General features: G+C 40.5%; 2 protein-coding genes across 2 annotated transcripts in view; both read left to right on the top strand.

Moving 5' to 3' along the window:
- The window catches only part of eef2k (eukaryotic elongation factor 2 kinase), a 235678-nt gene that overhangs the window by 61181 nt on the left and 160455 nt on the right, over positions 1-14042 (top strand). The window lies entirely within an intron of this gene.
- Positions 1-14042, top strand: part of LOC110948390 (CDP-diacylglycerol--glycerol-3-phosphate 3-phosphatidyltransferase, mitochondrial) — a 40516-nt gene that overhangs the window by 11299 nt on the left and 15175 nt on the right. The window contains exons 2-7 of the mRNA XM_022189894.2: positions 407-617; positions 3799-3876; positions 6944-7043; positions 7136-7325; positions 9801-9979; positions 12708-12895. Coding sequence (XP_022045586.1) covers positions 407-617; positions 3799-3876; positions 6944-7043; positions 7136-7325; positions 9801-9979; positions 12708-12895 — 946 coding nt within the window. The remainder of the gene's footprint in view (positions 1-406; positions 618-3798; positions 3877-6943; positions 7044-7135; positions 7326-9800; positions 9980-12707; positions 12896-14042) is intronic.

The raw sequence follows: 14042 nt of genomic DNA, 5'->3' as shown, positions 1-14042 counted from the left end.
CTAAAAGTTTAGATTTTTAAACACTGCAAATGTCAGAAAATAGTGAAAAATTCTCGTTGTCAAAGCACAAATTTTTCTGTGTGAAATTCCAAACACGTGTTGCTGGTCAGTTTGTCGTCCTGTGTGACGAACAGAAGCATCAAACTCTTGAAACAAACGAATCTTTGTCTTTTAATTTTACATTTTTTTTTCTAAATTGAGCAATAAATTAGTAGACATTTCACAAGATGAGGCTTGTGATGATGGAACTTTTGCTGTTATTTTTTTCACCTCAATCATGGAACAGTCCTAAACTCTCAACCCAAATCTCGTCGCAAACTACAAGAACGGAACAAATTTTCTGACAGTAGATTGCTCTTTTCTGCACCTTAAAATCAATTTCTGGTTCTCCCTGTGTCTCCTGCAGCTCCTCCGTTCTCCTGCTGGCTCCTCTTCTGGCTGAAACCGACCCGGCTCCCCGTCGCGTCTCCAGGCCCACCGGGTCGACCGGAGCTCAGGGCACCGACGGTCTCTGCAGTCACTTCAGATGGATGGCAGAACACGTCCCGGCCTTCAGGGTGCCGGGAGCCCACGTCCACATCCTGACCTCACCTGACCAGTTCTACCAGACCATGAAGGTCCGTGAGTTTTCTGGCTTTTTTTTTTACCTACTGTGGGCTCATTTTCTACTAGAATATAAAGTCCTGCACATCTGTGGAAACAACAAAACCATAAGTAGAAGTAAACAGAACTCATAATCTGGCATAATTTATAAAAACAGACAAAAACTAAGTGGAATTTCTTTTATTTATTTTCATCTTTTTTGAAAGAAATTGATATGAAAAGCTGGAATTAATATATGCAACATTTTTCTGAGTGCCTCCAGATATTACAAATATCAGATAAACAGCAGTGACGATACGTACTGTAGACATTTCACTGCTTACATCTTTATTTGATTTCATAGTCGTTTTTTATCCACTCTTTGTAAACACAGTTCAGCTCAGTTCAACCAAAAACTCCCTGAATTTTTGTCACATGACTGTTGGCCACAGCTCAGTCAATCACGGCTTCATGGTTAAACAGAGGAGCTCACATTTTTTTTGTTTTTGATGGAATCTGGTTACTGCTAGCGGTTTATTTTTGGCTAATTTTTAAAAACGAGACGCGTAGAATAAAGCAATTAATAAATCACACATGTAAGCTTAGATTTGAGGGCTTGTCACAGATGAGTAGTTCAAGAACTGTTGGAAAGTTGACAATCTGTTTTTTTTCTGGGATAAATGGAAAAATGAAAATGTGCTTTTCAAAGTGGGATGACTTTTCATAGATGTATCAGTGTGTGTGATGTCTAATATGGCTTTAGAAACTCAGAGGGAGTTTTATTTCCTCAGCAAACTCTTCTCCCTGTACTCTGTAACACCTGAGGTTGCTCTGCAGCTGGCCGGGTTTATTTGTTTAGACCTGTAATTGTTGCTCCTGCATGAGAAAATTGGCTTCCAGAAATGATTTTTTTTTTTACCAGCTAAAAACTCTTAAAAAACATGAAGTGTGCACATCTGACTTCCTGTCTGTAAACTCGGCCACTTAGTGCGAATCTGTTATTAAAAACACAATAAAATTTGCAGTTTGACTTCAAACATCGGCAGACTAGGGCTCTTTTTTACGTTATTATCCTGTTTCTTTTTTTAGCACACCTGCTGTGTGTCAACACATTGGAATCCTTTTATGTTTCCTCTAAGTTTAGACCATTCAGCCGCTCCAGGAACAAAGAAAGAGGAATTTGCTGCGGTTTAATTGCTGCTGGTGTGGCAGTTAAACACGAGCTTTCCTCAGACAAAACCACTGTTTGGCTGAGATATAAAGAGAAGTTTAAACATGGAAAAATTGGCTTTTTTTCTAATATTTTGGAAAAATTTGGCTCCATGTTTGACCTTGTCGAACCCTGTAGTATTACTGCTTTATATTTTTAGGTTTAAAACTACAACGCGCCGTATGACACCTTTCAACGGATAAACAGGTCACGGTGACAGATGTGTTCCGATTGTGGGCAGCAGAATATCACGAGGATGGGTGAATGGGTGTGACTTGCTGTTTTATAACACTTCTCCATAACTTTAAGAGGTTGAAAGGTGTCATCTTGATGACAGTGTGTTATAATTATCATTGTTTATGTATTTTTACGATTGTTTGGACACAAGCGTCATCCTTCCAGAACATCTCTTTGACTTTAAGCAGAATGAAAAGGCAATTATTTCCTTCTCAAAAAAGATAATAAAGCTGGAAAAATAACTGGATTAAACCAAAAATGTTCAGTAGCAGCAACGAAGCCTCAGATTTTTGTTGCTCAGGAGGAAAATTCAATTCCAAATTTTGAGGATTTTATTGTTTTCCAATTATGTCTTATTGCAAAAGATCATACTTTTTTGTTGACCCTTTGTTTTATTACCAGATAATTCTTACATTTTAAGATTTCTGCCTTCAGACAGGTTGAAAGGAATCTTATTTCAACTGTTGTTCAGTCAGTTACTCAGTAAGTCTGCAGAAATTTCAGCAGTTGTTTGGAATTTTTTTATTTCTGTATTGAAAGGGTCGTTTTTTTTGGAAACACAACTGCTAAACATTTGATTATTCTTGTTTCTCATGCGAGAATTTGCAGCTGTTTGTTGTCTTATCAACAATAAAAGGAATATTTTTGGATTTTGGGTCGTGCTGAGCGATTGTGGAAAAAATATCTGTAATTTTTGTTACAAATATTGCGATTAGATTTTTGTTTGCAATTCATATCATCAAGTTTTTGTTCAGTATCTGCTTTGTAATTTATTAAAAATAACACGTGATGGAGCATTATCACATAAGATACCATTAACAATGACAGTTTCACACAAACAACACGGTGTGAATTTGTAAAAACATTGACATGATAGTTCGGCCTGACCCTGTATGTTTCTCTTTTGTGTGGGTAAACGGATGGAAATTAGCCTTGTGCTAATTCAGGCATATTTACTGCAACCTTTTGTAATCTACTATTAGATTATATTCAGGGATTCAGGCACTGTCCCGTCCAAATAAATAAATAAATTCCACAAAAATTAAGCTCAACACTCCAGGATGCTAAAATAAACAACATTTCCCACAATAAAGCAGAAACAAGTCGTGACATATAATCAGCTTTTAACCTTATTTACACATTGAGCGGTTACATAGCCCCAATCATCGTACGTTTTGAGTCGTTATTCTGGTCATCTGGCAAATGTAAACCCAACATTCAGCCTCTTTTATCTCCACGTTTGGTCTCCACCAGCCCCTCAGCTAAATCTCTTTAACGTTCCACCGTTTTTACCAGCTAATTTTAACTGCGTCCATCTGCCGTTGAGTGCTGAGCAGGTAGTTTACAGTCAGGTTTTATTTAGAGTTTAATCGGAGAAAACAGCTGCCTGATGTGGCTGGACAGCTAATCAGTGAGCTGAAACTCATTAGAAACCTTCATTAAGTTAAGAAAAAACCTGCAGATTCAGCTTGTAGACTCCTTCAGTGTGTCCTTTTACACTGTTTTCACATAAAACTGCAAAAAATCCTCACAGTATTTCACATTTTTAAAAAAAATCGGAACATTTATTGCCTGTTGGTTTATGTGGCCTTGTAGATACTTCCTCATGCCTCAAGTCAGCTGTGTTCGTGTAACTGGCAGGAAACGTAGCCTCGGCAAATAGGTTATCATTTCATATTATCACCCATTCAAAACCGCATTCCTGACACGCGCGTCACTGCACTCTTGATTTCTTGTGATTATTTGTTCCTCTGTTTCCTCCCCGTCAGGCTCGAATCAAGACGGCTCAGAAGCGAGTGGTGATGGCCTCGCTGTATCTGGGAACGGGTCAGCTGGAGCAGGAGCTGGTGAGAAAAGTGGCGTTTGCATGTGTGCGAGGCGCAGAGTTTTGCTTCTGTAGCTCTGGGCAGGTGAGAACAGTGACATCCAAACATGATCGAGAGCCAAGTAACTGGTCAGAGATGCCAGAAAATATGAGTCAGAGTTCTCTTCCAGGACGGCCGCGCTGTGGTTTGTTCAGAATGAAAATGCACTCCAGACCAACTACAAGGAATGACCCCAGAATGCAAGGGTTTATGGGTATGAGGAGACCAGCGCTGGCATGTGATAGCCTGCTGTTCTTCATGCTTGGAAAGCCTAGCATAACAACATTAACCGAAAGCAAACCACAGTCTGGACCGAGGCTCATATTCAGCTGTTTTTCATGTTTTTTTTCCAAGCTGGTACGAGAGCGAAATACATACAAAAGGCACGGACGAGCCAGCGTGCTTAATTACAGCTAGAAGCATCAGAATCAGCCGCCAAACTCTGTAACTTCACAGGATGATGGATTACTAGAAATGCGAGTTAATAAGGTGCAGCGGGTCCATGTGACTTTTGCTTTTAAGCCTGGGTTTTGCCTGGAACTGGATGAACCAAAATCCAGTCCGGTACAAAAATGCAATGTGGTTTGCGGTTTCGACTCGAAGAATGTCGAACTGCAGGTGTGATTTTTAATGGAAGACCTGGATGTGTTAACACAAAGAGATGGGATTGATACACAGTCACACCCGCACAATGTATTTACTCAAGTGGTGGAGCAGGCAGTGGGAATAATCTGCTAATTGAAAGCAAAGGATGTTTACCTTTAGTGCGCTTTGTGCAAAGGTTATTCAAAGTGCTTTACATCAAACTTCATGTGTAGTTTTTTTTTTCTTTGGTGCTAGGAATCGGCTGCGTGCACGTGCACAATAATGCACATGTAGGTGCAGGAGCATGTTGACATTCCTTCTACAGGTTTCCCGCTACTCCACGCATCTACAGGTGCTGGTAATTTACTTAACAGGTGCTAAGAAGTGGAGCAGCCAGCCAGGAAAATGCAGGAAAGAAGACAGAAAGCTCATAAACATGCAGAGTTTAAACGTATGATCGCAGATTGTTTTATAATCTGAACAAAAGTGAATGCAGTATTGGATTAATTTAGTCGAGGCAGAGTTGCAAATTGACGGGATTTGCTGTTTAGTTTTGTTACGTATGAAACGTTAAAGTCTGGATTTGTGTTGTTCAGACGGTCATTAGTGCGGTTTCATGGTGGAAATGTTAATTTTTGCTTTTATTTGGTAGTTTTGTTCAAAACTTGACTCTATAATCAAAGACTAGGAGTTCATTTTTACAACAATAAAAAAAATCTGAGTGTGTGCTTAAGGCTTGGTTGAGGGCAATTTAATTACAAACTTTATTTGTCCCCTGAGAGCAATTCAAAGGCAGCTGGACATAGGACGAGTGGACAAAAATAGGATAAAATATCATTAAAAATAGAATGTGTTGAGATAATAAATGACGGTAGAATATCTTGTTGACAATAGACGCATTTTCTTCTAGTTATTGCGGGTAGGATTTAGTCAGATCTCGCATGGCAGCTGTAGGAGATAAACAGTTTTTCCTCAGAGCGAACACTCATTGTCAGATTTACTCCACAGGAAACTTCCAGAGCTGGAAGTGTTGGTAATACCGGCGTCCCTGAAGAGCTCTCTACTGGAAATTAGAGCTGCTTTACTGGCACATAAACAGGCACTCCGGGGTGACGTATGAGGAATGCATTCGGGCACCAGATGCCCACTTTAGCAGAAGTTAAGCTGCTCTGGTTTGATATCAGGAGGGAACCAAACGCCCCACCGGCCGCCAGCGGTGCTCCGTGTCGAGCAGCCGTTTCCTCTTTGTGCACGGCGGTGAGTCAGGCTTTTCCCACGCTCGGCAAACAGATGATAAAAAGGCAGATAAATTAATGAATCATTAATCAAGTCATTAATCATTAATCCGTGCGTTTGTTTTACATCTCGGAGTGTTTGCCGGTGCACAAGGTGAAAACTAATCAGGCAGTGCTGCTCGTTCACTGTTTGTGGTCAAAGCTGCAGCCAGAGCTAATAATTTTACACTTGGACTGGAGCAGTGCAAGCTGGAAAGATAAGGAAAAATAAATAATTGCATATCATAAAAGTCCAACTAGTTATAGGAGACGATGGAGCTGCCGATCAGTGTCACCTGCTCTGGCCAACGAGGGTTTTTAATCTTAGCTTGTGGTTTTTACTCAACAGGGTTTTTTTGATTGAGATGTGAAAACATAATTACAGGCTGCAGGAAACATTTTTGTCGCTGAATGTTCCGAGAAAAATGGTTCTGCTTGAGTGAGAGCTGATAGGCCTGAAGAGTCGTAATTTACCCCAGAATAAATGGAAGTCAATTTTTTTTGGTTCATACTGTGACAGAAAATGGCAAAAATGGACCTTCTCTTTGGGCGGTATGCGCAAAACACATTGACAATCAATTTACAGTTATATAGCGCGGAGAAAAGCAGCAACTCTTAATATTTAAGAAGCTGAAAGTGATAAAAAATGTTGCAGGTTATGTTCTCAGTTAGATATTTTGCTGATAAAACCTCAAAAAATGCGTAAAATGCCCTTGTGATGTCTTTAAATGTACACATTTTTCATCAAATCCACACATTTAAACAGCCAAAAACAGTAAATCTGTGGCATATTTGCTAGTAAATGAATAAAATTGTTAAGATTGGCTAATTGTTTATTTGTTTCGGCTCCACAAACACAACCTGCTTCAGATTCTGTTGTGCAACTGAAAATCTGACGAGCCGCTGAAGCCTGTTTGTCAGATGGAAGCTGCGTTTTTAAGCGCGTCTTTGAGAGACTTTGCCACAAGGCAGCAATTTGTTTTGTGTTGAGAGGAACACAATAAAGTCTGTTTGCTGGAATTGACTTGACCAGACCGGTGTCGCCTGCTTTTCAACTCTGCATGAGGACAGCAGCTCCACAAGTCTGACTGAACTGTCTGCAGTTGATTTGCATCATGATGCATTTATTAAACTGAATTTTGAAGGAATGAAATGCTTCTTTAATGGCGTTTTCATGTGTTTTTGTTAAGGTGGACTGCATGGAGGAAGCGCTGCAGCGTTCACAGGAAAGCAGCCGTTCCCCCGACCTGAAAGTCTCCGTTTTGCTGGACTACACTCGCGGATCACGAGGTTCTTGCCGTTTTCTGTGAAGTTTTATGGCATGTGTTTGCAGTAGAGCTCCTCCATGTCGTGCTCACTGCGTTTGTGCGACTGTGTTTCAGGGCAGATTAACTCGAGGACCATGCTGCTGCCTCTGCTGCAGCGCTTCACCTCTCAGATGCGAGTCTCCTTGTACCACACTCCGGACCTCAGAGGGCTGCTGAGGCTTCTGGTGCCGCAGCGCTTCAACGAGACCATCGGAGTCCAGCACATCAAAGTCTACCTGTTTGACGACAGCATTATCATCAGCGGGTACGGCGGCTCCCAGACAAAGTTTAGTCTGGCTGTTTACCTTTTGGCACTTGGCTTGTTTGTTTAAATTCAAGGTAAAGTTCAGAACTAAGTCCTCCCTCCCTCCTTTCAGCCTCCTTTCCCACCAGTTTGCGCGAAAGTTTTCCCGAGCAGAGCGCAGGTGTTTGCCGGGAAATGTTCTCAATGCACGTTTTGACATATGCAGGGAAAATGGAGATCAGTGTGGGTGTGCTTCCAGAGCCTGTGGGCCCAGAGCCGGTGTGGTTTCCACTCCATTTCAGCTCGGCACACAAAATGGCACGCCGACCTTGATCGATGGCTTGTGGGAAAAGTGAAAAAAATCCCACATGTAGCAAACAAACGAGACTAGTAAACACACATGCTGGCCTGTTGGAAGAAGTCTGACTAGGACGGTTTTCTTTTCAGCCAAGAAATGAATTACATCTGTGTAGGCCCCTTATCTATGCTAGTGGCTGCTTCACAAATGATTTAAGTTTTCCTCTCTACAAGCTCCTGCCTGCTTTCCCTCTTATGTAACTATTTTCTGGTTGGTGGAACGTTTGCTTCAGAGTGCAGATGTTTGCCACCATTGCAAGGAAATGTTCTCATCGCATATCTGACCTACACAGGAAAAATTCCCCAACGCTGGGCGAGCCCCAAAGCCAATGTTTCTTCGGTTAAAGATGTCGGAACGTCGCTTTGGTCTCGTTTTTCGCTCGCCGTGTTTTCATTTCCTCCCTGGCAGGAAAACGCGTTACACAAACCTCCAGAAAGTCCTGCAGGTTGAACTGGATGAGCAAAACAGAGATTATAAACTGTAGAAGACACTCAGGGGCATGAAAACACATGCTGGTATGTCAACATGAAGCTTTTACCCGTAAATGACAAGGCGACACCGGTCATGTGTCTCCATTCAGGAAGAATGTCTCTCGATTATCTGGTCTTTAAAGTATGACTCAGAAGCTTTTGTTGAGGTCTGTTGAACCCTCTGAACCCAAAACAGGTTCAGGGACTGTTTGTTTGCTCCGGTCATATTTTTCTGATGAGTCTATGGAAACGGAAAAAAAAACGAAAACATTTTTTTGAATATTTAGCTGACAAAAATTTTACATCTGGGGGAAAAAAGTACAATGTTTTCCGGGTACCCACAGGTGTTTGAAATTCCAGAGAGAAACAGGTGGCTCTGCATGTTGTGGATGTTTTACTGTTTACATTTTTAATTTGTTTTCCTGCTTATCTCCTATCTCCACGATGTAAACACTGCCTGCAGTTCAGCCCGAAACGTCCCTGAGTTTTTGTCACAGCGCAGTTTGTTTTTGTTCTGCTTTTGAGTAAGTGTTAATTTGAACATGGTTGAAGTGATTTGGATGAAACATTATGATTTTAAGTCAGATTTGGAATAACACGTCACAGATGAGTATTTCACGGACGGTCGGAAAGTTGAAAATTTGATTATATCTTCTATTTTTCCAGTTTGTAGCTGTGAAAACTTGGGGATTTTCAAATGAGTTTTTTTAAACATAACTTGCTGTCAAAACTGCTGTGGTTTTGGGGGTTAAGAGGGGAGTTAAAAAATCTCAAATCATCAAAATTTTTGACTAATTTCTGCTCGACCTCCGTTAATTTGTCCGAACATTTCATAGCATAAAATATGGATATTTAGAAAGATACCTGTGAAATTTTAGCTTGATATATCAAAATGTTTGCTTAAAGTGGGTTGATGGGCAATTTGGAAGAAAAAAAACAACTCAGAAAGATGCCAGATACGTCTTTAAATATCCGTGGTTTATGCTAAAATGGTCAAGCAGAAGATCTCATATCGGCCCACCGATATTTTTTTGACCTGATATTGACATAAAAATGTAATATCATTTTTTTGCCTTTTTTATCATGAAAACCAATAAAATAATGCCTGGATTTTGCTGGCATTTACCGACTCATAGAGGAAGAGAGTGAACTGTTGTTTAAGACAATTAAAAAAGAAAAGGCGTAAATATGGCATGTTTTCCGTAACTTAAGTTGAAATAATTTTCTTTTTCTGCACAGACAATGTTTACAAATGGAAAGCTTTGTTGCATTTCAGAATGCATCCAGTGGGGCATCACAATAAAATTAGGCCTGATGTGTTAATTCCACGACAGGAGATGTGTGATGCTACCTAAAATTAGTTAAATAGCCCACATATATCGGTATCGGATTTGGAAATTGAGAGTTGAACAATATTAGTTATTGGTAAAAAAAGCCAATATCGGACATCCCTAAAATAACTAAATAGAAACCATTGAATGAGAAGGTGTGTCCCAACTTTTGACTGGTAGTGTTTGTAACTTTGATACACAGATTATGGGATTATTAGGGGTTTAAGGCTGTTTTTCCTAAGAAACATCTGTTTTCTCTTCTTTACTCCCTCTCACCAGAACACACTGTCTGGTCTTCACTTTCCTTACTAATCGGCTTCTCGTTGTCACTTTTCAGGGCCAACCTGAGCGACTCGTACTTCACCAACAGACAGGATCGCTACGTGCTGCTGGAGAACTGCCGGGAGGTGGCCGACTTCTTCTCCGACCTGGTGGCGGCCGTGGGGGACGTCTCCCTGCAGCTTCAGCCCGACGACTCGGTCACCGTGCTGGAGGGGATGGTGCACCCGTACAAAGGTAGAAACCGAACACGGCCGTGTGTGCACACAGACGCGTGTTTACCCTCCAACATGTTTTGACAGCGCGTGACACCCGGCGCTCGGTTACAGCGTGGTTTTCAGCAGCGGGGAGCCGGCCGACTCCGCTAATGGAGCTTGAAAGCTTAGACAGGCGAAGAGGCGCTGGTCGGAGAGACGAGCTCAGTGAGAACGATGTGGAGAGCTCTTGGGGTTGGCTCGCCATGCAGCCGGATGTGGAATCGTCAGGATTTAGCCTCCACACACACACACAAACGCACACACACACTCTCATGCAGTGTGTCCGTAACCAGAGCGCAGGCTGCCAGGATGTTAGTTTGAGGGATGAATGACATCATGTCTGCACCGCCATGGAAACGAACACCAGGAATAGAGTTGTGATGTCACAGTGTTGCTGGAAGGAGAAATGTAGTTGGAACTGATACACACAGTTAGCAGCAGTAATGACTTATGAGATTTACAACTGATATTCAATAATGAAGTGCAGCTATATGTATCCCAGAAATAGCTGTCTTATCTGCAGGAAGTTGGTGATACCTGATAAGAGATAAAGCTGTAAGTGTTGTTTCTTTTCCTTCGGGCTAAAGGGTCACCTCACCCAAACGAGGAACAAACTTTCTCACTCACCTGTGGAGATGCAGAACCAGATAATCAGGCTCTGCTGTTTGTGTTGATTTTTTTCCCCAAACAATCAAGTCTTGAGGCTGGTTCTTCCTGCCAACGTTTTTTTTTTCTTGGCAGGCATTTCTACAGGAATGTTTCTTGGCGTTTTCACAGCGTTCCAAGAAATAAGTTGCCGAGTGTAGAATTCCTGGCGATTGTTGCTGCGTGTCAACGTGTTCCTTCTGCTCGTGTTTTCCTGTCAGTCTCCAGAAAAGACTTAAATGCCAAGAAAATGCACAGAAAAAGGATTATCTTATTTCGATATAGCTGGTGCTATTTTTAATGGATGTATCCAGTTAGCTAGCCAGGACGTCCCACGCATAATTCTAATTACTGCGCTCTGATTAGTCTAAAAGCAGCACAAAAAGACATTAAAGGACACTGCAGCAAACTTATTTTGTGTCGGTTCAGAGATCTAAAACCAGATGAGTGGTTAAATAAGCACGCTGAATGGATGGTTGTTAGATTTATGATGAGGTTATGACCTTTACTGTAGTGTGATAAGATAAAAAGAAATTCATTTTTGATGTTTCCTGCAGAAAAACAGCTAGAGAAGCTGCTGTTTCTAGCTGCCACTCTTGGATAATATTTCTCCAGTAGAACGTGGTCAGACACAATTAAAAACACGAGTTACAAAAATAAAATGACACCTTTGTCTCTGGTAGTTTTTTTTGTCTCTTTCTGGTAGATTTTTATCTCTTTCTTGTGTTTTTTTGTCTCTTTCTGGTAATTTCATTTCTTTCTAGTAGTTTTCGTCTCTTTTTGGTAGTTCTTTGTCTCTTTCCAGTTGTTTTTGTCCCTTTCATGTAGTTTTTTTTTGTCTTTTTCTGGTAGTTTTCGTCTCTTTCGGGTAATTTTTCTTCTCTTTCTGGAAGTTTTTGTCTTTCTATTTTTTTTCTTGTAGTTTTCATCTTGTTGTAATGTTTTTGTTTTTTTTTAAATCTCCTTCTGGTAGTTTTTTTTGTCTCTTTCTGGTAGTTTTTTGTCTCTGTGGTAGTTTTAGTCTTTTACTGGTAGTTTTCAACTCTTTTTTTTGTCTCTACTAGTTTTTGTCTCTTTCTGGTAGTTCTTTGTCTCTTTCCAGTTGTTTTTGTCCCTTTCAGGTAGTTTTTTGTCTTTTTCTGGTAGTTTTCGTCTCTTTCGGGTAATTTTTCTTCTCTTTCTGGTAGTTTTTGTCTCTTTCTATTTTTCTTGTAGTTTTCATCTTGTTGTAATATTTTTTTTATCTCTTCCTGGTAGTTTTTTGTCTCTGTGGTAGTTTTAGTCTTTTACTGGTAGTTTTCAACTCTTTTTTTGTCTCTGCTAGTTTTTGTCTCTTTCTGTTTTTTGTTTTTTTTAGTTTTTCATCTTGTTCTAATGTTTTTTTGTCTCTTCCTGGTAGTTTTTTGTCTCTGTGGTAGTTTTAGTCTTTTACTGGTAGTTTTCAACTCTTTTTTTTTGTCTCTGCTAGTTTTTGTCTCTTTCTGGTAGGTTTCCTCTCTTTGTGGTAGTTTTATTGTCTCGTTCTGTTTTTTTTTCATCTCCTTCTGGCAGTTTTCATCAAATAGATAAGGAGCAGCGTTTTCTATGGGAGAGAATAAACATGTTTAGCATGGACAAAGCACAAAAGCACAGCCATATAACATACCACCTTAAAGAGAGAAACAAAAATAGTAAATTATGGACTCTTTAATTTTACTTTCTTGCATAATTTTTGTGATTGGGGGCAAACTGGTTCTTTAATCCTAAAACACTGCTTTCCTTGGGTATTTGCCAACTAATCGGAAACAAGCTCTTTAACTGACTGACTGTTTTTACTCCCATCTGTATCCTTCTCTCTCCTCTCACTGACTTGGATTGATGTTTTGTAATCTTACATTCACTTCAACCATAACTACCACTGCCCTGACGCAACATTTTACCCTGAAACTGCATGAAAATGACATTAAAGCCTCAAAGTAATAACCCATCAAGCCCAGACCGCTGTGACCCAGAGATCACTGTGACCCGACTCCCACTCACCCTCGCTCACAATCGCTCTCCCTCTGTGTCTCCACGGCAACCAGGCAACCGGCAGGACTTCTCGGCGTCGGCGAGGGAGCGCATCATGGAGGTGGTGAACACGGCACACGTGAGGCAGCGGCTGGAGGACTCTGAGGACGAAGGCCTGAGCGAGGGGGAGGAGGACACCTGGGTGTTTCCTCTGGTGCAGATGAAACCTCTGGGCATCCAGATGGACGAGCAGGTCACAAAGGTGAGCCTCCGGCCTCCTCCGATTGGTCGATTTTAGAGCTCAAACTGACAGAAACAAATAAACGACACGTCAAGTTGTTAAGTCTTCAACTCGCTGGCGATTTTCTCATTTGGTTAAGCACACGTCACATAAAGGAAAGTTTCAGCGTGTTCCTAATAAGATGATGACTAAAAAGCTCCTATTTGACTAATAAACCGCAGATAAATATTTGAACGTTTATTCAGGGTTTATTAGTCACACAATAAACACAATTAAAGGATCTCTAGTCTGATATAGTGGTGTTCAACACACCAGCATCACAAGCAGAAAAGTAGAAGTAGAGTTTTAGCAAACATTTAGCGATTTTAGTTTGTTGCAGGATTGTACTAGTTATTATTTATTGTGTCTTTGTTTGCTAGAATTTAACTGATGGTGATGCAGGAGTTTAAAAACGCTGTATAAATCATTTTTAACTGCAATATTTACAGTCACATTTTTAATCTGACTTTTTTCAATTAGAAAAAAACACCAGTAATTTTCAGAAAAGAGAAAATAAGGGTAAATTTAATCAAATTCCTGAAATATAGAATCTCTTACTGACCAAAAATTACTCAATTCACAGTAAATGTTTTACCAGAATATCATGAAATTAATCTTATAAAAGCACGTTCCACCATTAAATCTGTCCAGTTAAAAAGTTCTGTTTGCACAGTGGTTTTATTTATTTATTACCCTTTAAAAACAGAGTTTACAAAGTGCTGTACAGGCCGTCCTGAAAAGAAAGGACGGATACTCAGAATGAACAGTGACAAACAGGAAGCAGGTCAGTACAAACATGGTGAAATATTCTATTTAAAAAAATTAGTACAACACTAGCAGATAGAAAAATAATAAAATGCCACATCCGAGTGGAATGAAAGGAAAATAGATGATAAACACAAGCCTAAAAATAATGGTAAATGGTCTGTATTCATGTAGCGCTTTTACTATACCTGCAAGGTACCCAAAGCGCTTTACAAGATACGTCACATTCACACACTGATGGCGGAAGCTGCCATGCAAGGCACTAACCACGACCCATCAGGAGCAGTTAGGGTTAGGTGTCTTTCTCAGGGACACCTCGACATGAGCACGACGGGCCGAGGATCGAACCGGCAACCTTCCGATT

The sequence above is a fragment of the Acanthochromis polyacanthus genome, chromosome 19 (assembly GCF_021347895.1).
Source record: "Acanthochromis polyacanthus isolate Apoly-LR-REF ecotype Palm Island chromosome 19, KAUST_Apoly_ChrSc, whole genome shotgun sequence".
NCBI lineage: Eukaryota > Metazoa > Chordata > Actinopteri > Pomacentridae > Acanthochromis > Acanthochromis polyacanthus.
The sequence above is the reverse complement of the archived record's forward strand: the minus strand, read 5'-3'. Positions and strand labels throughout refer to the sequence as shown.